The sequence below is a fragment of the Ixodes scapularis genome, unplaced genomic scaffold, assembly GCF_016920785.2.
Source record: "Ixodes scapularis isolate PalLabHiFi unplaced genomic scaffold, ASM1692078v2 ptg001131l_1___fragment_3__unscaffolded, whole genome shotgun sequence".
NCBI lineage: Eukaryota > Metazoa > Arthropoda > Arachnida > Ixodida > Ixodidae > Ixodes > Ixodes scapularis.
This window is the reverse complement of record NW_024610104.1, coordinates 637085-662500: the sequence shown is the minus strand read 5'-3', so window position 1 is coordinate 662500 and position 25416 is coordinate 637085. Positions and strand designations below refer to the sequence as shown.

General features: G+C 45.6%; 1 protein-coding gene and 1 long non-coding RNA gene across 2 annotated transcripts in view; one reads left to right on the top strand and one right to left on the bottom strand.

Annotated features, from left to right (window-relative positions):
* Positions 1-3511, bottom strand: part of LOC120845856 — a 16356-nt gene extending 12845 nt beyond the window's left edge. The window contains exons 1-2 of the long non-coding RNA XR_005716914.2: positions 3431-3511; positions 3103-3307 (exon numbers count right to left, since the gene is read on the bottom strand). This is a non-coding gene — a long non-coding RNA (uncharacterized LOC120845856). The remainder of the gene's footprint in view (positions 1-3102; positions 3308-3430) is intronic.
* Positions 1-24425, top strand: part of LOC121834402 — a 46515-nt gene extending 22090 nt beyond the window's left edge. The window contains exon 2 of the mRNA XM_042288093.1: positions 23663-24425. Within this exon, the coding sequence (XP_042144027.1) occupies positions 23663-23742 (80 nt within the window). The 3' untranslated portion in view covers positions 23743-24425. The remainder of the gene's footprint in view (positions 1-23662) is intronic.
* Positions 24426-25416: the final 991 nt, after the last annotated feature.

Genomic DNA, 25416 nt, shown 5'->3' with positions numbered 1-25416 from the left:
TCTATGTTATCCGTTTGTTCTGCATTTTTTGCAAATGCATCAATGTCCATGTAATTTATATAATCTTCTTTACTCTTTCTTTAAGAACAGAATAGTCAGTTATATTACACAGGATAAGCATCAAATTAATAAAGATGTCCCAGTAGGTTGTCCACAGGGTTCTCCTTTAAGTCCTCTACTCTGGAATATATTAATCAGTGACTTATTAAATATTACTTTTCATCCATACGTGCACATACAGGCATTTGCGGACGATGTTATTCTCGTAATTGACGGTTTATCCCGTCGACAAATTGAGACTCGCGCAGATACTACCCTTAAGCTATTACACAGATGGGCCCAGGATAGGAAACTTAATTTTAACTATGATAAATGCTTTTGTATGTTGATAGCTCAAGGAACAACATATCTTAAACGTAATCCAATAATTAAATTTAATCAAAATAAACTAAAGATAAAACCTGAAATAAAAATTCTAGGTGTGGTTTTTGATTCCCATCTATCATTTCTTCCTCATGTTACGTATCTCAAAAAGAAAGTCTTAGAACATACAGTGAACCTTGCACGTTTTTCTGCATGTAATTGGGGCATTAACCCTACACAATTTCGAGAAATATGTTTAAAATCAATAGAGAGATACATAGTATATGGTGCTCCGGTTTGGTGGAGGACGGAGGGTAACTCGCATTTGATGAGGAAAATTATTTCTGTACAACGTATTCCATTATTAAAGATATGTCAGGCATATCATACGGTTCCCAACGTGAGCCTACCAGTGTTATGTAACGTTATTCCAATTAATATATCATTGAATATGGAGGTCTTTATGTTTAAGCTGTTCCAAGCACGGACTCCAGCTCAATTCAATGGTTGGACGGTAACCCCAGAAGAAGTAGTATACCCAGTAGACATATGGAACTTTCATCCTAGTAATAAACCTTTAATATCATTTAATAGATATGATCCACAAACATATGAATCCTCTAAAAATGTACTTCATTTATATACAGATGGGTCTGTATGTTTAGGGTTGGTTGGAGCGGCCTTTGTCTTAATGAAGCATAATGGTAGTATAGTTAAAATAGGCAAATATTGTCTGCCCAAGCATGCCACCATCTTTGATGCGGAGGTTGTCGCGCTTATTAGGGGAGTGGAATATTTAATACTGACAAGAGAAGAACGAGATTGTGATATCTTTACCGACAGTCTATCTGCCCTTCAGGCACTAGCCAATGTATCAACTGTAGAACCGTTAATTTGTAACTTAAAACACAACATAGGAATATTAAACACTAAATGTAGGGTCACTTGTTATTTTGTAAAGGGACATTCTGGTATACTAGGAAATGAGCTAGCTGGCCAATTTGCGTCGGACGCTCGTCGCCGCGGGTTATACACCCCAATGAAAAAATCAAAGAAATATATTAAAAAGCAGTTAATAGTGCATGCAAGGGATGCCTGGAATATAACATGGAGTGAACAGGGCTTTGAGAAAGAGCTGTTTCAATGGATCCCAACAATTTCAAGGATGCCGGACCTCTTTCCTTCAACCTACTATCTCACTGAACTTTTGACATGTCATGGAAGGTTTCCATTTTACTTTCATAGATTTAAAATAAACGACCATAGTCAATGTTTTTGCGGTACGGATTGTCAATCGATAGATCATTATTTTACTTCTTGTTTGTACACTAGCAGCTATATATATAAACTTGGGATTTCACTTACCGATCCTTCAGAAAAACAAAAAATAATTCACCTTAAACAGAAAATAGACATCTTAAAAGAAATGGTTCAATTAATAAATGATAATATAGAGTGAGTTTAAATAACTTTCTTGTAGTATATATTGACTGGCGACCTGAGTGCGTGGACGGGATTCCCAGGACACACCAACATGTCAACTTTCTTTTATTTAATAATAAAACAAAAATGTTTCAGTATACATAATTATAGAAAAAGTGAGACCCACACAGTTCTTCTGGAGTATGTTTGAAATGGAGATAAAAGATTTCAGCAACCTTTTAAAAAAAAAGAAAATACAAGAATTTTGAACATCATCATGACAGAGTCAGAACCTGCAAGCTCTGAACTTCAACGTTTAAAAGATCTCCTAACTGCTCTCAAACAAACAATCTTTACAACAGCACAAGCTACAACTGAATAATGGGCTCACAGCATGCACCCTGGAAGACTTTAAAGTTTTGGGATAGGAAGGCGCGGACCAGTTTCGCAGCCTTAGGCTTCCACTATATATTATTATGTACCACATTATAAGCATGCACCAGAATACCCAACAAAAATTTCAGGAGGGAGCAGACTGGATCTGTATCCCTGGGATTCTGATTAGCTTTTAGAAAGGACAGATGTGAAATGTCCAGTTTTCTTTTTGATAGGATGGCTCCATTGTGTGAGCATACACATGTTGCACCTCGTGGAGCAGGGAAATCTAGAAGCTCACTCGGTTCGCAGGGTGGTTTGAATTCTCACACAATGCTTGGACATATTTAAAAATAATTTCTTTCTATTATTTTAAAAGTAAGAGAAATCCTAATAACTTAAACGGCCTAGTACGACACTTTAAAACTTGTAAATAGAACAACTATAGCTCAATGATTTTTGCTATAAGCATTACCAGATTAGGGTAAGCAGGTAAATAAAAAGATTAGCTAAAATGAGAAAACTAAACGGGAGGTGTTGTGGGGGTGGGTTGGGGGTGGGGGTTCTGCATTATTAGTAAAAATAAAGAGGTAAAGAGGAAATACCAGGCATTTCTTGGGCTAATATGCTTCTTTAGGTTTCACTATTAACATCCTTAGTGATGGGGTTGTTCTCCGTGGCGGCTGGCGGGTTCGTCCTGCTTTCAGTGATTAAATATATGAGGCTTCAGTTGTGGAAGTATTGAGGACAACTAGGCATTTCATTCATATTGTATGCCCTCAGGATTAAAATGGAAAATTTACATTGAACTTTAGCTAGAATATGCTTTCATTCTGCTATATGTGATAACAGAGGCAAAGTCAAGTAATGATTGCTATTTTATAATAAATAGTGTTTAAACTTTAACTTAATGTTATATAGGAAAAATAGTATTTAACTTACCTGAGGTAGAAACTTGGTTAGGTTTTTGGGGCATGGGTGAGTGGTGGCGTGGACTGGTCGACGGCGGGGGTGTCGGGGTGTGTTCTCGGTTTCAAGGGAAAGGTGGAAAGAGGTAAAAAAAATTTTTTTTTCCTTTTTTTTCTTTGCTCCGGTTCTTCTGATATAATTAAAATATCAAATCAGTGATGACCCAGCAGGGGCGTGGCTGATGCGGGCCCACAAAACATGAAAAAAAAAGAAAAAAAAAGGAGAAACATTTATATAAATATTTATAGACTTTAAAATGAACATTTAAAATTGATATTACAGTACTAATACTCATCCTTACTTCTCTTTTTTCTCCAATAGAACTTTCTAATTCAAGTGGGTCCTCGACGACTTCCAGAACCCAAAGAGGCATGAAATCACCAATGGACGGAAGACCAAACTTAAACTAATTTCTCGACAAACATAAATATAAATAGAAAATAAATGCCCGCTAATAATTTCTAAGTCAGTTCCTGATCCTGTGGTTTCGTTGCCTCCCATTTTTTCTTTTAAAATTGGCTTTAACAATAAATTTTATTTTGGTCAATTGACCCTATTCTTTTATTTTTGATTGGATTAAACCTGTTATGTCATCTGACGGTGCAGGTTGAGAGACATAAGTTCATTTATTTTATTTTTTGCTCTCATTTAGAAATTGTCCCTATCTACTGACTTCTTCCATAGGCGCCGAGGGGGCAAGACCGGCATCGAATGAGCTCCCCAAGCTAAGTATAATTTTTATATTTCCAGGCTAGCTGGAAGTATATTCTTTTAGGTATTAGTGTATAAAGGTGTAGCGATTAGTTTCCAGGTGTTTTTGTTTTTCTAAAGTTAATTTTCTTTGATTTCTGAGCATTTTTGTGTGAGCTAGGCCTAGCGGAAAAAATCAAGATGGTTGCCACTTGATTTTGCGTCCAAACTCAAAGTTTGAGCGCTCGCCCGTACATATAAATCTAACGCCCGTGTTCCTCGCGTTTGCGCGAACACGAGCGTGTGTTTGTTTCTTTTGTAGAGCCAAAACTTTTATTTTTACTGCTACTTTGAGTTTCGAAGTGGTGGGGTGCTAGGCCAGGGGGCAAACAAAGGAAGCCTGAACTACGCAGGCTAACTTCTTTTTATTTCTTTTCGGGGGTCTTTTCGCTTAGCTGGACGGGTAAGCTAGGTTCCTTGTGTAACTACCCAAGTAGCACAACACGCCGGGTTGGGGATGGGGCGGTATTGGCCTGCCGGGATACCGATACCGGCCAGTACCGGAAACGCCCCAAGGGGCGACATTGGCCGGGCCCAATGCCGGAATCCGGCCGGTACTGGGAACTTATTGGGAAACCGGGATGCCGGGAATACGGGATGTTCCCAGCGAGCTCCCGACACAGATCCCCGGCATGGAGCCGGTGGTACGGTAGGAAACCATCAGTGTGCCAGCGTGTTTCCGGGTCAGAGCCAGTCCAATTGCGGATTAGTCCCAGCGTAAAAACAGATCAGTGCCAGCATAATTGCAGGTCATTGCCTGCGAAATTGCGGATCAGCACCAGCGTATGCGTTATTCAGTGTACCCACTTGAACTTGGACTTGAACTGAAAAAAGCCGGTTTAGTATTTGTGCAATTTTAAGAAACAATTCTGTGTGAACAATTGACTTTCTCCATGTATACAGTATACTCATGGCAATTACTGTATACTCGTTGAGACGACATGTCCCATTCATCTGTCGCCCAGATGCATATTGTGGGTAGTACAAGAAGGGAACATACAAATTTTTTTTTACCGTGACATTCTTTATTGTGACTCGTGCATCCATAGCAGCTAGCTCCTCAGCCAGAGTGTCCCTCATCGTCAAGGGCGGTTGGAACCACCAGTGGAGTGTCCGTCTTTTTAACTCTATTGCCCTTGCCCGCCTCCCTGCCCGTCAGCCACTTCTGCACCGCGTCCACGCTGCACGAGTGCAACTTTGTATGGCACCTGCAAAGAGAATTGTCAGATCACACAGATTAGTTGAAGGATAGGGGAAGCCAATATCTTGCATATTAGCTACACACAAGGTGCTGTTCACACACTGCAGTTTGTGAGCGTTTACTTTGTGTAAATATAGGTCCCTCACTTAGCCTGCAATTCAAAGGTGACAGAAAGAGAGCACCACAGAGGTGGAGATTGTGCGTTTGGCTACCACGCTAAGGTGCAGATTCTATGGAGGCATATGGCTATTTCACGCAACATCCTATTAATCTGAAATGGGGGGCGAGACGGGGCAAGGGCGAGACAGGGTGGGGTGCAGAGATGAGTGGTTAAAAAAAGAGCAAAACTTCCCCAACTGACACTCTACAGACCAAGGCCTCTAAATGGTCGTCATTAGATTTTCAACCTGGAAACTAACAGGATAACAAGACAAGAGCAACAAAACCCTTTTTTCACAGTTCCTTCAAGACGCTGCTTTTCAGTATGAAGGTTCCGAGAATGGTAACACAGGAGATATTCATAATAAAAAATGCAAGTCAAATTTAAAAAAAAAAAAAAAAAATAACGACAGGAATTGACGACTTAAATTTTGCATATTGCAAGACTTAACAAGAAACTGAAGCTGTTCTGTATTTGAGGAAGAACACCAAAATCGTCTTGATATGGCATCCAGGATCACGAATATCGAGTTCATTTTTTCAATCTGGTGCACGGAGGCTGCAGAAATTAATTTATAAAGTACAGCTGAAGCCCCTCCTTCCCGGGGCGTGACGTCATGCTGGGAGTTTTCGGAATTTCTGCTCTCGCTCATCTTCAGCTCCTGTCAAACCTATGCACGTGAACTCTTGTATTTGTAAAAAGGTCAGAAATAGACGCCACAACTGGCATCAGTGTGGAAAAATACAACTGGCAAGCTTGCAATTGCACGCGCCGCCCACACGAGCGACACGTGCTTGGCGCCCCAAAGATCCTACTACGACGTCACGACTGCTCTGAGGCTTTTCGTGTTTTCTCGCGTCTAGTAACACCTTCGGGGAAAACGAAAGTGATATTCAGATTCACAGGACAAAAATACGCCAGAAGTCACCTATAACTCGTTTTTTTGTCAAAAAGTGTTTCAGTTTCCCTTTAATTGTCAACCTGTTTCAAAGATTGTGCTTGTCTATTGAGCTCCAATAGAGATACCATCAATTTAATAGCTAGTAAAGAATATGCATTACCGATGACCACCTTACACATCATGGCGTCCTTGAACCTTGACTTTCCTTGGTAGCCCAGAAGGGCTGGAGAACTGCTCCTGGACTTGCTTTGAGAACAGGCGTCCCACCATCTCTCGTACCACCTTCTGCAGGTTCTTGCTGTCTCCTAGAGACACGAGCTGCTCCTGCTAGAAAGACAAAATGTGTTCTCAATATGTCAATAAAGTTATTTATATGCAGATACAATGGTATGAACATGTCTCAAGTAAGAGAATGTGAATGCCCAGGTAAATGCAGCAAGCCACACTATACATGCATCAAAATGTTACAATATTTACTAGAGAGAGAATAAAAAATATTAGAATATATGGCATCTCTACCTGTCTTAGACGAAACCAGAAAGATTAAAATATTCCCCTCCATACTCTGCTAAATCTCATTAGTCAGTCAAATTCGTTGCAACGTTCAAATTGTGCAAACGTTTTGACGGATCCTCTTTGCCCATCAGCATCCACTCAGTAATTTTAATAATGTATGTGGTTCTCAAAACAGTGCATTCAAGACCCTGCGCATCTTGACTTTGTTAAAGCTTAGTCTAGCTGCCGGCTAGTCACCCTACAAATTTATCACCTATTTTACGACTTTACAAAGACTGGAATTGAAAAAGGCATAAAAAGGCAGGAATTGACCAAAACCGTCATCATAGTTGCAAAAAATGGCAACAGCAGCACAGTATGAGTAGTTACCTTTCCATATTTTTGTTTAGTGCTGACTCAGTTGTGGCCCTGTAGGCCAATGAACTAACTTACTCAGCTCAAGCTCGCCTCGCGTAATAATCGCTTGCGCGACTACCGTATGCTATGCCTGGAGACACAGCTACGCATGCACTCACACCCCCTGAATAAAGTGGCGGATGCAATGACAGTTACTCTTTCACCTTGGAAAATTTGATTTCCTCTCATAGGGTGACCTTCGGTTAGGACTGGCTAATATCTCATTTTGGAAATGCACTACTAATGTAAAGATGGAATTAATCAAGATTTATCTGGCAACCCCTTACAAATTTGTTTGGGCATACGCATATGGTGGGCACGCTCAAAAGCGATTTTAGACCAGGCTAAAAGTTATTTTCAAGCGTGTACCTTTACTTCTGTAGCAGATGCCGAAAGCACAAATGAATTTATTGCCCTAAATATTTAGATCTCTTGATTATAGCCTCAAGTGAGAACAGGAACAAAACCAAAAGAAGCCCAATATATACTACAGCATATCGATCCTTCTGTCAAGCAAGCATTAAACACAAAAAGCACGCAGGCAGGTTTGTGTGTGCTCCGCACACATACTCACGGCGAGAGTTGTTGCAGGTGCGGAATTTAACTTCTAAGGATATAACGGGCAGAAGTGTCGTAGCAAATCAGCATGATTTATGATTATTTGCAGGCCGACATATTGTAAGCACCCAAAGGCATATATGTTGGGCGATTTTACTTCCCCCGTTGTGAAATGCTTTACTTAAAAATATTTCAAGAAGCGGCAGTTGAAAAAGACATAAAATGCCGTTCAATGAGGTTGCACATGAAGGCCTCTTGTCTACACGACCTTCGGGTGGAAAGAACTGTTCAAAAATGTAATGATGCACAAATATTTAATTTTTGGTGGCCACCGTCCATCATTTCTCCCTTCAGTAGCCTCTATGAAACGCAGTTTAACAATTGCAAAAAGTTTACGCAGGCTACTAAAGCTGACTTACAAAACGTGCAACTGGCGTTGCGTCACCTTGACACAATTCTATCGCACGGTTCAGTTTAAGGGTACCCCTTACAATAAATAGCCTTCCATTGTGCATTGGCTGTGCATGCACTCTGCTGTTATAAATAACAGAAGGCCCGTAATGAAGGTAGGGCAACTTACTCATTTTTGATTTGCCACCGACCGTGCTTAAAACATAGTTTGGGTGGGCATCCATTTGAAATGTTACGGTAAAAGGCTTCAGTCCACATTCCAATCCCATTTGCATAAATCTTCGGATAACCCAAGTTAAACCACAAAGTAAGAATTGTAGCCTTATGCCCGTCAATATTGTGAAAAAGAGGACACATAAATACCGGCAGTGTCCTGTTGGTGAAGTTCTTCAGCTGCGCTTCTGCAGCATAAGCTGTTCCATGTTGCGGAGAGGCATCAGGAACAGCTCGGGTGGTTCAGGCCTGGCCAGTTCCTGGGGCGTCGCCTGTTCCCCGGGCCTCGCCTGCTCTCCCTGGTGCTTGAAAGACACCACGTGCCCGAGCACCAGCCCAACAGACTTGCAGTTCCCTGTTCTGCTGCTGTAGGTGCCCATTCTGGATGTGCAGGTCTATCACGGCCTAAGCAGCTGAACGTCGAAGGCTGCAAGATACCCAAAGCATAAGAAAGCATTATCCATTTTGCTGATCAACATTATGCACTGATGATGCGCAGAAACTTTTTCAGAAACTTGGGTTTCGGGAAGTTTCAGAAGAACGCTTGAACCTACAGGTGTTTCGGATGGTTTGGGTAGCTTTGGAACGGTTGCCAGACACAGTGAGTGTTTCAAATTTTTGTAAAAATTTAAGAGAAATTATTTTTTGTATGCAATATTTATAAATTTAATAAAAAATGTGTTAATCAAATAAACTTTCTGAAAAGGAGACACAGCCCCAATTTTCAGAACTTCACAGTTTTGGCTTGTACGGTCAAAAGGAATGCTTCCAGAAAGTTTTATGGTGTTTTTTGACAATCAAAGGAAATAACAATACTGATTCGTCGGCGATGCACGCAAGACGCGCTGCGCTTGGCTGCGATAAGCACCAGTTTAAAAATCTGATATATAGGTCCGTGCCTATTAGGCCTAGCTTGGTGCCTGTACCCTTGTTGGAACTGCCATTTTCTGGGCTTTCAGGACGGCCTTTTTTTTAAACTATCAACCGTCTAAGAATGGGAGAGAATCCCGTTAAGAACACTTGCCCTGGTATAGAAAACGAAATTGGCTGCAAGCGGCTGCTCTGTGGTCACATGATACCTCGCACCTAGGCATATGATGCTTTAGAATGAATTGGCACTTCCAAGTAAAGCACAGGTCATCAATTGCGCCCCTTGTTAAATAGCAGAAGTTCCCAATGCAACTTTTTTTCTATCGTTTCACTTGCAGCATACAGCGCGTAACAGATGATCCACCTTTCTTCGGTTCTGGTAGCAGACGACGCAACGGCGTCTTGTTTCCCGCAGCAAATGACACTTTAGGGCAGACAAGCACTCCCTCTTTACTCACGTTAGCAGGCGACGTGTCTGTTAAAGAAAGGTCAGCTCCCTCAGTACAAGCCTACCGAGATCTCAATTTCACAAAACACCAAAATCGGGCCATTAGTACAACATTTCAAGGTACAAACAGAAGCTGCACAGCACGGCGCCGAAGCGAACTTGCTGCACCTAAAAACAAGCCTCTACGCTATCCGTCGAACCTCTCCAAAGTAGGACAGCACCATGGCCATTCTTGGCAGCATGCAATGCTTTCCCACAGCATTACGAGAAAGTTTTGTGCCCAGTAGCGTATTGAAGGACTCTGTCACCACTGTAATTGTGCATGTGTCACTACGAAGATTTTGGAGCTAACTAAATTGAGCAACTGCACGCAAGCTAATCTGGTCAAGCATGCTAACAGAGGGCAGATCAAAAACGTGTGCTAGCACATTATCAGGACTTTAGGTGAAAAGGAACAGTACAAAATAATACTTACTGCATTTCTGCAAACTTGATGCTCTGAACGAAGGCCAGTCAGGGTCTGGTGCTCGGTACGCTCGCACACGAGACAAGATGTCCGCCCCAAAATTTTGCTTGGCCTCACGCCGTTGTTTCATACTCACGTCAAACCACAACAGAGGGACGGGCGCCACCGTTATTTCGTCATTCTCTTCGATGAACAGTACTCCTCCTCACTAGAATAAAAGGCGTGGTCAGACATGATGTTCATTCAAGTTACTTCACACTGTCAGGTCTTCGCAACCTTTAGCATATATTATAACTCCATGGCTATATCCCCATGCACGGCCACAATGAAACACGACGGCGTCGCATTCCGGTAACGCCAAATAATAAAAGTAGCAGTAAAAGAGAAAAACGGTGCTCATTTCGCGTAAAGGTCTGTTTACACCATGCTTTGTAGCTTTTTACTTGCAACGGTTTCGTGATACCCAGGTTTTGTGCAAATAGCTTATTTACATCCAGTTTTTCAAGCAATGGCAATGGCGTTTCGACTATACTCCGTTCATTTTTAAGCTGAGACTAGAAGCTCCGCCTTCAACGCAAGCTTTCTGCCCTTGCTAACACAAGTGCGATCATGCAGGCACGCAAAACCAAAGCACTGCAGAAGCCAGCGAGCTTGCACTGAAGGCAGAGATTCTAGTCTCAGCTTAGGGGCGAACGAAGTATACATTCCTTGCATAAGACGACACGCTAGGTAAGGACGGGGCCCTGTGCCATGCCGGTGGTGGACTGCACAACGCGCGGTTGTGCTTACCAAGGCGTAGGATGCCGCTAACTTCCTGGACATACCGTAGAATACCGTGCATCCGCCCATTCCACATTATGCGCCCATTACCAAATTTTTGAGATCTGAGGAAATACGCACAGTACATTTATATGTAAAATTGACGACCGGACAAGCACCCATCCCCCATTTTTTTGCGATTATTTCCAAAGTTTGAGTGCGCGCTTGCCCGGTATTTAACGGTACACCGTATTTTCATAGAAGGAACCTAGTTTTGTTTGATGTGAACTCGGAAAAACGAGCCGAGCTTACGATGATGACGTTTAGCCAGTACGTGCGGAATTTTTCAGCATTGGTGTGATTGCGCTACGAGCAGAAAGTTTCGATATACCGCTAAGTTATAATGCAAAAAAAAATGTGTCGAAAAAAAAAAAAAGTTGTATTGCGTGCCCCAAAATTTGACGAGCGGCTCTAGGAGTCGCGTGCAGAAAAATTGTTACGACTTTGCGAAGTATGGCAAACAATGCAAGGTTACCGTCATAATCTAAAACCTGATGCAAGGATAAATAAAATAACGGACAAGCGTCTCGCGGACGGCACAAACCGATGCCCCGCCAGCAACGTCTCGGCGAGCTAGCATGCCTCCACCAACACGGCGCGGTCGCCCCCGGAGACCGCCTTGATCACCGGACACCGCGCGGTGCCAGCCACCAGTGCTAAACCCTCCCCACACACACACACGCACGCACGCACGCACGCGCGCGCACACACACACACGCACGCACGCACGCGCGCGCGCGCGCGCGCACATTTACACACATTCACTCACTCACGGATTAAGCGCGACGATGGGATGACGAGCGAGCGGGACGGTGAGACGACGCTCCTGACGCCCGACTCCTACTTCTATCTTCTCCCCCACTTTTCTCCCCTCACCCTACCCCAAGTCAGTGACAAATGCGCCTAGCGCGCGTACACGATTGACTCTATCCCCCCCTCAATTTTACTTCAACGCTTACAACAACACACGGAGGCAACGCCGACCGATCGCAGTCTCGCCGGGCTAGCGGCGCGACACTCGTCCATACTCGGCCGGGAGCCCCGAAGGTGCGACTCGAAGCGTGGAAACAGCGCGATGCAACGAAAGGCAAAGGGCATCTACACTACGAACGGGCAGAAGCCGATGCAAAAACGTGCGCGAACGTAAACAGAAAAGTGCCGCCGCTCGCCACTACGAAATAATACGCGGCCGCATCCCTTTCCTGCTGCTCGTACTTTCTCTTACTTGACGGCTACTCTGTCTTGCGGGACATGCCGACGAAACGATCGTCGGGATACGGCGAAGGGCCGTCAACACCGTCGAGTCAACCACCAGAAAGCGTTGTTGAGCGGAAGTTGGTTTTCTAGGCCTACATACGACGAAACCGACAGAACACGAACATCAAAATCAAAGCACAGGCGGTAACTTCAAGCGACTTCTGCCTCGCATAGATTTACATGCAGCGCTTTCACTCGCCACCACGGTCACATACAATTTTTCAACCCTGGACCCACCGTACCTGAACCATGCCGCGAACCACGCCAACGCCTCGCTCGCCATTTGTTTTCGCTCACCTTGTCCGGCTTTGGATTGGATGCTGGATCGGCTGTGTAGCAAAGTCCATCAACAGCTTTCTCGATGTTGGATGAGGTCTGTTCTAGTCTAAACACGAAGTCGCAAATATATAATTGTGCTACTGTGCTACTCTATGAAAAAAAAAGAAAAAAGAAACGGGGGCTCGAAGAAATACACGACGCTTCGACGAAGTGCCCTCTGGGAACTAGTTGGCCACTCAGTTTCGGTTTCGATTGAGCAGCTTCCTTTCATGCTATCACGCCGTGACCGAATGCGCCGCTCGAGTTTTCGATTATCTGACTTTTCACGAATGTACAATACATTCATTCTCGAACAAAACAAAACGAAAACTGGGGCAATTTCCTTGCACACAAATTACTGCACACAAATTACTATGATGTCTTCCTCGTGTCATCATATATCGCCCACTCAAATTTTACGCTGATAGGAAATTAGGTTTTCGCAAACGCTGAGGTCGGCTAGCTACGACAGAGGCTCCAACAAGCGTCTCCTACTCTTCGCTAAGCCTTTTGGACGAGCTTTTACTGACGCCCAAGATCTGTGTCTGAACGGTGTGTTTGAAAATATCTCGGCATACTCAGCCAGGAAGAAAGCAAACATATAAATATTACGGCCATTAGCAACCGTCAAATGCGCTTTGAATAATTTCGTTCCTTTGGCACACCGCATAGAGGTTCACGCCCGTCCGACGCACTTCCGGCGAATGGTGCGACATTCTTCACACAATTGCTCGACTTTTGCTTTCTTAAAAAGGTTTGTGTGTGGGAATGTGCCTATATGATTGCAGAAAAATTTTATGTGCGTACGCGATGTTGAATATTAGTGGAATGCAAGCGGGTGGGGACTTAGCTTCGTGCAGTGCTGCGGGTCAGTGCAGATAAGAGATAAGTGTGTGTTCAAATTGAGCTTTTCAATGGCGCCCCCAAGTTTTACCTCACGTACTTAGGCGTATTAAGAAAAAGAGTAGTTGCAAAAAATAATATTTCGTCTATGGACGCACAAAACAAACTTCCTGACCACCTGTAAAGGGTCGAGTTTGATGTATGCGAACTTATTGGTCGTTACAGCTTGTTGACTCGTACACAAGCAACCCCGAGCTACGCAGCGTCGAGATTTCCAGCACTGGCTCGTTCACATATATCTCGAAACGCAAACAGAAAGGCTCTATAGTGTAGAAAAATGCAACAAGCATGTGTGAAGACAAGCTATACGTCTCGGGCTTATGCTATACATTCGAGGTCTGGCCATTTAGGTTAGTTTAGAGACCAAAAATGATGCTCTCGTGACCAAAAAACGTGAGATCACGGCCGTTAATAGTCCACGCTGCCGATCGAAACCGAAACCATGCCACTCTCCTCCCTGGCCAACTAGTTTCCAAAGAGCAACGTGCGCCGTGTTGCACGCAGGGGTTTATGGAAGTAGTCCATAGAATCCCCTAGCAGTGGTAGCGAGAAGCAGATCTGGTTTTAATAAGCGCGTAAGAGTTAAATGTAGTGACCCTTTCTGGTTGAATATAGGGTGCACGTGATGTTTTGATTGTGATCATGCAGAAAGATGTACGAAACGAATGTGCCGCCTGAACTGTGTCTTCCTCGGACAGACCGCTCGGACCCGGAGTAGTTCTCCGCGCAGCCTTTTTCGGGGGAGTACGATCTGCAGTCACTCGCAACATTTCAGTTTCGTTATCAACGTTGCCGCGGGGGAATGAAGGAGTTTCGCTGTTTTTTTGTTTCGATTTCTGGGTGGGCTCTCTTGCTGTGCTTGCTTTCGTTCCTCTTGTCATGACCGACTGGCTCGAGCATACTGCGGCGCTGACATCGCTGCAGTTAATTTGAGGAGGTATAAGAAAACGCAGTAGCAGCGAAATCAGCGACAGCGACGAAGATACCAACTTAGCTCCAGCTCGAGTGACGACGAGGCAGCTGTTCTCGGCGAAGTCTTCGCCGACTCATTCGCCTTGCCAGCGAAGAGGCCCAAGATATGGCGTTACGTCGAAGACGTTGTGCGCACCTATTCGGATGAAGAGCTAGGTATGTCGTTTGCTAGAAGACAATACGACAAATTCCCCTCAGATGGAACTCGCCTTCCGAGATGACGGTCGCTTTACGGCATACGTGTTTGGTATTGCTTAATAGACCCTTTGCAAAACGTACAGCGCCACGACGGCAGGAAATTTTGGGAACCCTCGGTACAGATCACGCGCACGCGCTTTCTCGTTGCGCCTCCGCGACTGCGCGCGCGTCCCGGCAGCTACCGCCAGCAGCCGTTGCAGCCATCCCGCCGAGTCGTACGTCGTTGCCGGCGTACCGTATCTGTGGCAGCGTAAAGGCATCGCGACAGGTGAACTCATTCCAATACGTTATTCGTCGGAACTTACCTTCACGTATTGAAGTGTCACCAAATCCATCTAGTTTGCACCGCAACCATGGCAGGTTTCGACCAGGTTCGACAAAGCGTTGGTGCAGCAGACGACAGAACCGGTACAAAGGAGAGGGATACGAAAGGGGCAGCCGTCGGATCGCCGCTCGCCCAACCAACGGCCCAACTCGGCTGCTTTGTTGCCGTGGTAACCTGTGCCTGCTCGCGTATGCCACGTGGAAGCCGGAGGGGGGGCGTACCGAGGACTCCCATTATTTGAAGCGCGGCGCGCGCGGGCTTTTGGGATTTTTGCAAAGGGCCTATTGCATCCTGCGGCTCGTACAAAAGCACTTGTAGTTGTCTTCATCGGGTTTATATAACTGTAAGGAAAAATAAATACTGCCTCAACGTCGGGGTCACCGTTAATAAAGTAGTAACAATCAACATTTTTGTCAAAGCATGAAGTTCCGATCAGAACTTCATGCTTTCAGCAAGATAGCAATGGGAACCGAAACTGTTAAAAAGCGAGGGCAGACGCTATGAAAGCGGTGGCAGCGCGTGCAACTGGGTGGATCGCTTACTGAGGCCGACCGCTCAACGACTGCTTGCGCGGAGCGCTCGGCATCTGCCTGGGCGAAGGGCTGGATCGCGCATCCCCACTTGGTCGCTGCAGCTGCAGCGCGAGAGTGAAGCCAACGATCGGCGATTTTGCATGTTGAAAAATCGCGTTTTTGGAGCGTTCCGGAGGCTGGCGGCAACATGCTGAAGACACGTTTTCTACTCGTTCGTAGTCATTCGTCGAAGAAGCTCTTTAAAACCCGGTGTAAGCCCTGAGACTTGTCGTTGAGAACATGTGGAAGCGCAGTGCCGCAGTAAAATGCCCAACTCATCGAAAGCAAGTTTCGCCGCCACGATGCAACGCGCAGGTCACGAGTGACCCGCGCGTTGCATCATTGGACTTTTTTCATAATGCAACGTGCGGGACCCTTGTGACGTCACACGTGACGTCAATTGTTACGTCATTATAGGAAACGTCCCATAATGCAATGCGCGCGGGTCACGAATGCGACTGCACATTGCATTATAGGACGTTTCCCATGACTCGACGCGTAGTTACGCCGACGGCGACGTTGGCGTCGCCGGCCCGCGCGTTGCATCATGAGACGCTTCCCATAATGCAATGCGCGGGTCACAAATGAGACGGCGCGTTGCATTATGGGACGTTTCCCATAACCCAACGCGCGGTTACGCCAACGGCGATGTTGGCGTCGCCGTCGCCGACCGCGCGTTGCATCATGGGACGCTTCCCATAATGCAACGCGCGGGACCCTCGTGACGCCACACACGCCGTCATTATGGGACGTTTCCCATAATGCAATGCGCGGTTACGCCGACGCCGACGGCGACTGCGACGGTGATGCCGCTCAAGCCGGAAACGGGCGCCTAAGAGCTGCTCTCTAAAAAATTAATAGATGTAAACCAAATTAAATTTTCATTCCACAGCCATGTTGGATCCCGTCTTTTTTAACAAAACTGAAATAAGCCTTTGTTAAGTGGTTTAAGGATGACGCGGCGTTAATACTAGGCCAAGGATGATATTAGGTGTCACCTTTTAGCACATTGAAGACATACCCAAACTAACGGTCATTTGTAACCATCATATAGTTTCCATATCAGCGAAAAAGCCATGTCGGTTACATATCAAAACTTGCATGGCTCGAATGGCCTGTGAAAGCAGCGAAAAAACGATGTCGGCCAGTCACCGAAAACTCAGTGGCTGAACTGGCCGGTGATAACAGAAAGAAAACGATGTCGGCCAGTCAGCGGAGACTCCACGGCTGGACTGGCCGCTGACTACAGCAAGAAAACGATGTCGGCCAGTCACCGGAAACTCCATGGCTAGACTGGCCAGTGACTACAGCAAGAAAACAATATCGGCCAGTCACCGGAAACTCCATGGCTAGACTGGCCGGTGACTACAGCAAGAAAACGATGTCGGCCAGTCACCGGAAACTCCATGGCTAGACTGGCCGGTGACTACAGCAAGAAAACGATGTCGGCCGGTATCGGGAACTTTCCGGCTGGTGCTGGCCAGTTTAGACAACGAGTCCCCGATATCGGCCGGCGTCGGTTTCTCACCGGCGTCCCTGGCCGGGATCCGCCGTACAGCTCCCGGTACTGGCCGACGTAATCCCAGTATCGGCCGACATGGTGTGCTACCTGGGTAAAAGCCTAGCACCACCCTTTCCAGGTGGTGCAATCTGTGTATTTCAGTTTTTTGCGGATTCATAGGCTTTTTGTTCAAGCGCACTTTTCCCGCCTTTTTTCTTCCGACCGAAAACGCTATGTAGTATTTTTTTTCCTTTCTTAACACTAATGGCGGTGCAGGGCTAAGGTCGGCACTCGTTGCTGTAGCGCGGTCGCGAGAATACGTTTGTTTGGCCTTTTTTTTCCCCATTTTAGGCCATTTTCTATTATTTTTAGGGGTGTCCCTTTGTGATTTTGTCCGCGCCATTTTTGGCACAAAAGACTGTTTTCTTTCGTCGCGAGGAGTAGCTGGGGATTTTGGTACTGTGTTTCGGCTGGGCTTTGGGTTTTGTTTTTATTTTTGCTTTTGGGCGTTTCTTTTGCAAGAATGTCCGTCATCTGAGACGCTCAGATGCCGGGCAGCACTACTGGCGATGCCTCCCCCCCGGGGGAGGAGGTAACTGAGAAGGGCAACGGGGATTCCCGTCCGACCCAAGAGACGCTCGCCGCGCAGGCGAAAGACATGAAATTGAAACTTAACCCGAACTCCGCAACTCTGGTAGACATGTACCATGACATAAGTGAGGCAATCCCAGCGGTGGGCACTAAAATCAGTAAGACCCACGTGGCCAACCTGCACGGTGCATACGACCGTCTGTTTGGTTTTGCTCTGGATCTCATTAACCAAAACACGGCACTGGCTGCCAAAATGGAAGCGTACAAGGAAGAGAGGGAGAGGGCCCCAGCCCCCGCAGCCCCCTCCCCCACGCCAGAGAGTGTTGCCGCCCTGCAGCGCACCTTCTCGCAGGTTCTCCAGCAGAACCCGGCGACTTCGAGCCCGAGCCCCGCCGGCCAGCAGCAGGGGGGGGGGGGGGGCATTGCCCGTGGCCCCCAAGCCAACAACACCACCCTCAGCCCCCAGGGAGAGCCTTTTGATCTACCCGGCAACCAAGCCAGCAGCTGGGGTGGAGCCATACGCAGGGATCTCCCACCTGCTGCGTACTACCTTCAAGCCCGCGGACCTCGGACTCGGCAGCGTCGAGATCAAGCAAGCGCGAGGTGGGGCTATTGTGCTCGGTCACAGCACGGCCGGACTAGACCGCCTCGCGGAGGCCATTAAGGCCAATGCGGAAACCGCGTCTAAACTTACCACTAGGCGTTCAGAAAAAAGGGCCCCACAGGTCAAGATTGTGGGGGTTGACCCAGGGGTGGAAGCTGCGGACCTAGTTGAGACCCTAACCTCAATGAACGACCTCCCAACCGAAGACCAGAACAAGGTCGTGGCCTCATTTCGGCAGCATCGGGCACCATGGTCCATATTCTGGAGGTTGGGCCCCAGACGAGGGACATCCTCCTCCAAAAGAGGAGGGTGTATCTCGGATGGACGTCCTGCCCCGTCTATGAGAACCTTGGCGTCCGGCGCTGCACGAAGTGTTGCACTTATGGCCACACAGCTAAAGTGTGCAAAGACCTGTCCTCGGCCTGCACTGAGTGTTCCGGTGACCCCCCCGGGGCCAACTGCAGGGCAATTGAGAAGCGGTGCCGTGCATGCGTTCGGAGCAACGAGAAGTTCAAGACGAGATTTCACGTCGAACACTCGTTAGGTTCGAGGGCATGCAGGGCCCTGCTTGAGAAGGAGCAGCAGGCTCGACGATATTTAGCCTACTAAAAAGCCCTTTACCAAGCATTCATAGGTACATAGCTCTAATTCAATAGTTATCTTTTCCCGCTTTTGAGCTGAACATATATTAACTTAAAACACTAACTATGACCAGCTCGGATAGCAGAGTAGATATCCTGCAGTTTAATGCAAATCACTGTATAAGAGCTATAGACCAACTTAAGATAGATACTATGGAAATTAAACAACGCATCACCTGCATCCAGGAACCTTATTATCTTAAAAACAAGGTTGTGGGATTCAGCATTAAAGATAATGTCATAGCATTCGAAACAAAACCCAGAGTCGCAATGGTAATTCACGATAACTTTTGCGATGCATTTCCTATTACCGTAGCGAGAGATCTGCTAGTGGTCCGCTGTAACACAGAAAACCAAACGTTTGTGCTAGCAAACGTTTATATACCACCTGATGACGACATAACACCTTGGCTGCAAATAATCACCGAAGTAGTAGAACAGCACAAATCAGAAAAACTTATATTATTAGGAGACTTTAACGCAAAAAACCCCAGCTGGGGGGGACAGAGATTAGACCAGAGAGGAGAGGAATTAGCAGACCTATATATAAGCTTAGAATTAGTGTGGATCAATGACAGAAACTCGTCCCCAACTTTCGCCTCACCAAACGGCGAAAGTTGGATTGATCTAACTATTGTAAATGGACACACATTAGGATACATTTCGGATTGGGAGGTTTTGGACACTCCTTCAGGCAGCGACCACAGCTACATCAAAATTACAGCTTTTGGAAACAGGTGCCCAGTCAAAAGACTAACAAAAACAGGCGAGATAAAGGTTATAGACAAATTAATAAAAGACCGCTGGCTTAGGGACATGTCAAGCAGACCTCTCGTTTCCAAAAATCATTTAGAGCATGTAATTAGAACATTTTATGACAAAATTGAAGAACTTACGGAAATATATTCCAAGGTAGTTACCTATCGAGCAAATGAAGTTAAATGGTGGACCCCACAACTTTCTATTGGACGTAAAAAAATTCGGGCGCTTCGGCGCAGATATCAAAATTGCAAAAATAACAATAGAGATCAATTTAAGAAATCCTATTATGAAGCGCACAAAGATTATAAAACCAACATAAAGGATGCAAAGCAGAGCTCTTTTAAAGAGTTCTGCGGTGTCATCCATGGCAATAATGTTTTTACCCTCCCATATAAGATAGCACTTAACAAACTTAAACGCCCGGTAGTGCTTTGTCCTCTCGTGTTACCAGATGGAGTTCGGACGAGAAGTCTGGCAGAGACAGTACGTTTTATCCTAACAACACTATTCGAGGAAGATGACCCTAACAGCGACTCGGCACATGAGACCAACGTGCGTCTCATGTCACTCGAAGATATCACTACAATCAATGACATTCCCTTCACTTCGGCAGAGGTAGATGCCGTTTTGGCTAAATTGAAATTAACAACTGCACCAGGAATTGATAACATTAAAACCTTTTTTCTGAGAACAATCTACAACAACTTTAAGGAACTCATTCTTAAAATTTTCAACGCGTGTCTGGAATTTGGTTATTTCCCCGATGAATGGAAAGAAGGAAAAATAATACTACTCAAAAAGACAGATAGGGTTGACAGTCCCTCCGGATATAGACCGATCTGTCTGAACTCCATCTTTGGTAAAGTATTAGAAAAATTAATTAACAATAGGCTGTACCATTTCTTACACTCTAAAAAACTACTTCATGAAAACCAATTTGGCTTTACCCACAGAAAGTCTGCAGTAAGCGCGTTATACAAAATTAAAACTAAGCTGGAGGACGTCAAGAGGGAAGGGGGCAATCTTGGTGTCTCTGGACATCAAGGGAGCCTTCAACTCGCTCTGGGCCCCAGTAGTAATTAACAAACTAAGAGAAAACAACTGCCCCAGAAATCTCTTCAATTTGGTTCGAGACTTTTTGATAAACCGAAAAATGTCCTACTTAACAAAAAGCGAAAAAATTACTATATCCTCAGTAAAGGGGTGTCCGCAAGGTTCACCCCTCAGTCCACTTCTCTTCAATGTTGTAATTGCGGATCTTCTTCAACAAAGACTCGAAAACAATATAACGATTCAGGCATTTGCTGACGACGTAACCCTAATAGTGACGGGAAAATCACGGAAAGAACTGGAGGACAATTCAAACCGGGCGCTAAACCTCATTAAAGAATGGGGAGATGAAAAAAGGCTAAGCTTTAACCCGGCCAAGTGCGAAGTTCTTCATATTGGAGATCGGTATAAAAAACGAGTACCAACCATTAAATTGGGAGGTCGCAACCTCACTCATGTAAATTCATTAAAAATCCTCGGGGTCGTTTTCGACTCAAAACTGACATTCACGGCACATGCAGAATATCTAAAATCTAAAATAACTCAAAGCACCCAAGCCCTCGACATGTTTTCCGGGGTCAACTGGGGCATCAAGGGGACACAATTCAGAGACATTTATATCAGAGGAATAGAAGGAGCAATTACGTACGCCGCCCCCGTATAGTGGAAAAATACAAACAATTCGCACTTGGCCAGAAAGCTACAGTCTGTACAAAGAACGCCGCTTTTGAAAATAACTAAAGCATACCGCACCGTTAGCAATATCAACCTTAATATTCTCTCAAACATTATGCCAATAGCACTAACACTCGACAAAGAAGCCGCGTCATTTCACTTGTTTCAGAGAAACAGTGACCACACTATACTTGGGACGACCTGGGAGACGGAAAAAATCCAAAAACTGTTAGATCCCTGGGATACGCACCCAGCAGAAAAACCAGCTGTATCATTCTTTAAAAAAGCGCCTAGCACTGCTCAACTTAACATTTTCACCGATGGATCTGTCTGTAACCAGACAGTAGGAGCAGCATCGGAAAAATCAAATAAGAAAGCAATGTACAAATTAGGAAAGCACGCAACGATATATGATGCCGAAATGATTGCAATTCTGAAAAGTCTGGAATACGTATCAACTTTTAAAAACAGTACAACCATTAACCTATTCACGGATAGCTTATCCACACTGCAGGCCCTAGCTAACCCCCACAATAATCATCCAGTAATTCAACTCATAAAAAATACCATTAAAACAATTCGAACAATGCATAGTATAAATCTAATGCATGTGAAAGGCCATACTGGGGTGGAGGGAAACGAATTGGCAGATAAACTAGCAAATAAAGCGCGAACTCATGGAGAACCGGTAGCGTTACCCATGGGGAAAAACTATGTCAAAAAAGAAATCAAAATTCAACTCTTTAAAGAATGGGATCAGCGATGGATAGAGGAGGGGCAAAACTCCGAATTGAGTACATGGATCCCTAGTATACACGATATACAAGACAATTTTCCAGCAAACTTTTACGTCTCACAGGTCGTCACCAATCATGGCAGGCTGCCTTATTACCTCTATAGAGTGAAACTGTCTCCCGACCAAAACTGCTTCTGCGGGAGGCAGTGCGTTAATTTCCTACACTATCTTAATGAATGCCCGTTACTAAAACCTCTCGCGGAACAAGTGTACAATTTATTGCCCGGCAAAGTGACCACTGTCACGGATAAAGATAAAATTAACATTCTAAAAAACCAAAAAATTCTTAAACTAATTGGAGAAATGTTAAATCTCATTGGGGCAAAATTAGGCACATTAGAACGAAGAGGGCTAACATAACAAAAAAGTGATTGCCTGTCGGAAAAAGCGGGTACAGTGCAATAATCGGTGAGCGTCCCCGCCCGCACCACAGGTGCAAAGTGCTCTGCACCTTCCGACACGCAACACGTGCCCAGGCGCTTCCTGGCGCACAGGGAAGAGGGAAGGGATGGGAGGGATGGGGGAAGGGAACTCACAAACACACAGACACACTCACTTGCACAACAACAGGAAGGTGAAACCCGGGAATACTCCCCCATGCAGCGGTGCCCCCGCCCACGCTACCCTCCAAAACCCCGTACTGATGGGTAAGGTACGGGGAAGGGGTGAGGCAACGGTGAATAGCCCCTCACCATGGAGTGGAGGTACTCGAGCTCCAGCACATTGGCAACCCAATGCCAAGAGCAGGGCCATCTGGGGAGGTTCGCGGCCACCTTCAAACATTAACTGCAACAGACCAGGTAGTGTTGGGGGCCCTAGGGGTTCCCGCGCTCGGGGTGCGGGCTGGGCCCGCGGTTTGCCGCTGTCTTCTCCGGCCAGATGGGGCTGTCATTAAGACATGCAGTGCCCGCTGCGGCTCCTTGGCCACAAGGGGCGAGCAGCGGGCACCTCGGGGGCCGTGAGGCAGCGGTGGGACGTGGGTCGGGTGCGCGCCGGGGGCGCGGGGATTTCTGTGGCCCTCTCTGGCACTCCCACATAACATAAAATACGATACCAAGTAGCATACACCACAACAGCAATGGCGACGTGGCGCGAGTACAGGCGTAAGCGGCGCCCCCGCAGATGGGCGTTCAGGTGGGCCCGCCCCTTCAGCAGATGGGTGGAGGGGAGGGGCCCACTGGACGCGGCTCAAAGCTCGGGAAGAGCAGGGCCGCTTGTCTCGGCCCGGGAACCATTTACATAAACTAGTATAATGGGGACACCTACAAATAACACGAATGTATACGCACAACCAAACATAAGACTGCCGCATACACTGCCCCCAAGGCCTCGGTCGATGATAGCGGTGCCCCCGCCGGACCCGCTCCACAGCCACAGCCCAGGCAGCCTGCTGGGGCGTAGAGGCCGGGAAACCGGCCTCTCTGATCTAGCAGGTGTGAGGCCAGGGGGACAAAGCCCCGACCCTGTGCTCTGGAAGTTCCCTCCCCTTGTGGAGAGAGTGACGAGGGGGGGACGACCAGAGTTACGGCCGAGGGACAGGGCCATATGCCGGGACCATGGGGGCCTGCAGTCAAAAGACAAAGGGAGGACAGGGAAAGAGGGAGTAGGAACACAAAAAGGGGAGAGGAGGGGGAGACTAATGAAGGCCTTTCTTTTCAGCACCCTCGCGATCCCCACCCGAAGACAGACAGCAACCCCGATTCGACCATAAAATTGTTTATTCCTCAAGAAGCCTGTAATCAAGAACCAACTACCGCCGACCATCATCCAGCAAGCCGTCCAGATCCATAATTCGACCATAGAACTGTTAAAACATCAAGCATCATGTAAAAAGAACTTTCAACAACCATCGTCAACTAGCCCGAAACGCCACTCAAGAGAAGTCATCAGAGAAGAACTGGGGGGGAGGGAGATACATTTTAGTAATTGTTTAGTCCAGGAAGTATCATGTGAAAGGGGGAGGGATTTTAGAAAAGGCTTTCATTAGTGTGTACATTGATATGTATATATTTTTCTTTATATCTTTCACATATTTCACTTAAATGTTACGTATTTTTATGTTTTTACCCGATATATGTATGTTTGCAATTTTTTTTTCCTTTTTTTATATTTTTGCCTTATATTGGGTGTGTATGGTTTTGTGTGTATGTATGTATGTGTGTATGTACATGTCTATGTATATATACATATATATATATACTTTTTTCTTTATGCAATTTAGTCTAAGAACACTATTTCATTTTTACTATTTTTCTGTAAAGTGATAGCATGCTCACTATTTTACTCTTCATCATATTTAACCAATATATATAGGCTTTTTTCATTCTGTACAGCGGGTGCATGCGCGCTTCTCTTCTGGAAAAAATTTGAAAAAGAAATTTTTTTTTTTCTAGTTTTCAATAAACGTCGCTGATGGACTGGGCAGGTGCCCTTGGCTGTGGTTGTGCTAAAACAGTAGATCCCGGGGGGGGGGGGGGGGGGGTGGGGTTTTTTAAGTAATTTTTTATATTAGGATGCCTGCTATACCTTTGTGGTGCGGGCAGAGGAGCAATTTTATATTTATTTTTTCTTGACTTAATTTCCCTTTTCTTTTAAGTCTCCTCTATATATTTTGTCCCTAGCTACTGTTTTAGCGCAACCACAGCCAAGGGCACTTGGGCCGGTGCCCTTGGCTGTGGTTGCGCTAAAACAGTAGATCCCGGGGGGGTGAGGTTTTTTAAGTAATTTTTTATATTAGGATGCCTGCTATACCTTTGTGGTGCGGGCAGAGGAGCAATTTTATATTTATTTTTTCTTGACTTAATTTCCCTTTTCTTTTAAGTCTCCTCTATATATTTTGTCCCTAGCTACTGTTTTAGCGCAACCACAGCCAAGGGCACTTGGGCCGGTGCCCTTGGCTGTGGTTGCGCTAAAACAGTAGATCCCGGGGGGGTGAGGTTTTTTAAGTAATTTTTTTATATTTTGATGCCTGCTATACCTTTGTGGTGCGGGCAGAGGAGCAATTTTATTTTTATTTTTCTTGACTTAATTTCTCTTTTCTTTTAAGTCTCCTCTATATATTTTGTCCCTATCTACTGGGGAGGAAGAAGACTACGAGGACCTACGAGACCTTCCAGCGGTGAGCTCTGTATCGTTCCCTTCATTTTTTCCACTTTTAGCGCATCTTGAGATTAATGCTTAGTGTCATTTAAAAGCCCTAAGCATAGCGATCACGCCGATGCCAGATTTGTAACATTTCGTCCATTTAATCCGCTAAAAATTCAGTCTGAACAGTTTGTTTACATGCTGGACACATTAAGCTCGGTCGCTATGCTTCCAATCCCTATTTCTAATTACATTTTCGTAATTGTAAGTCAATTTTGGTGTTGTTGGAATCCTTGTTAGTTGCGCTAATAGGATATGGCATTCGTTAG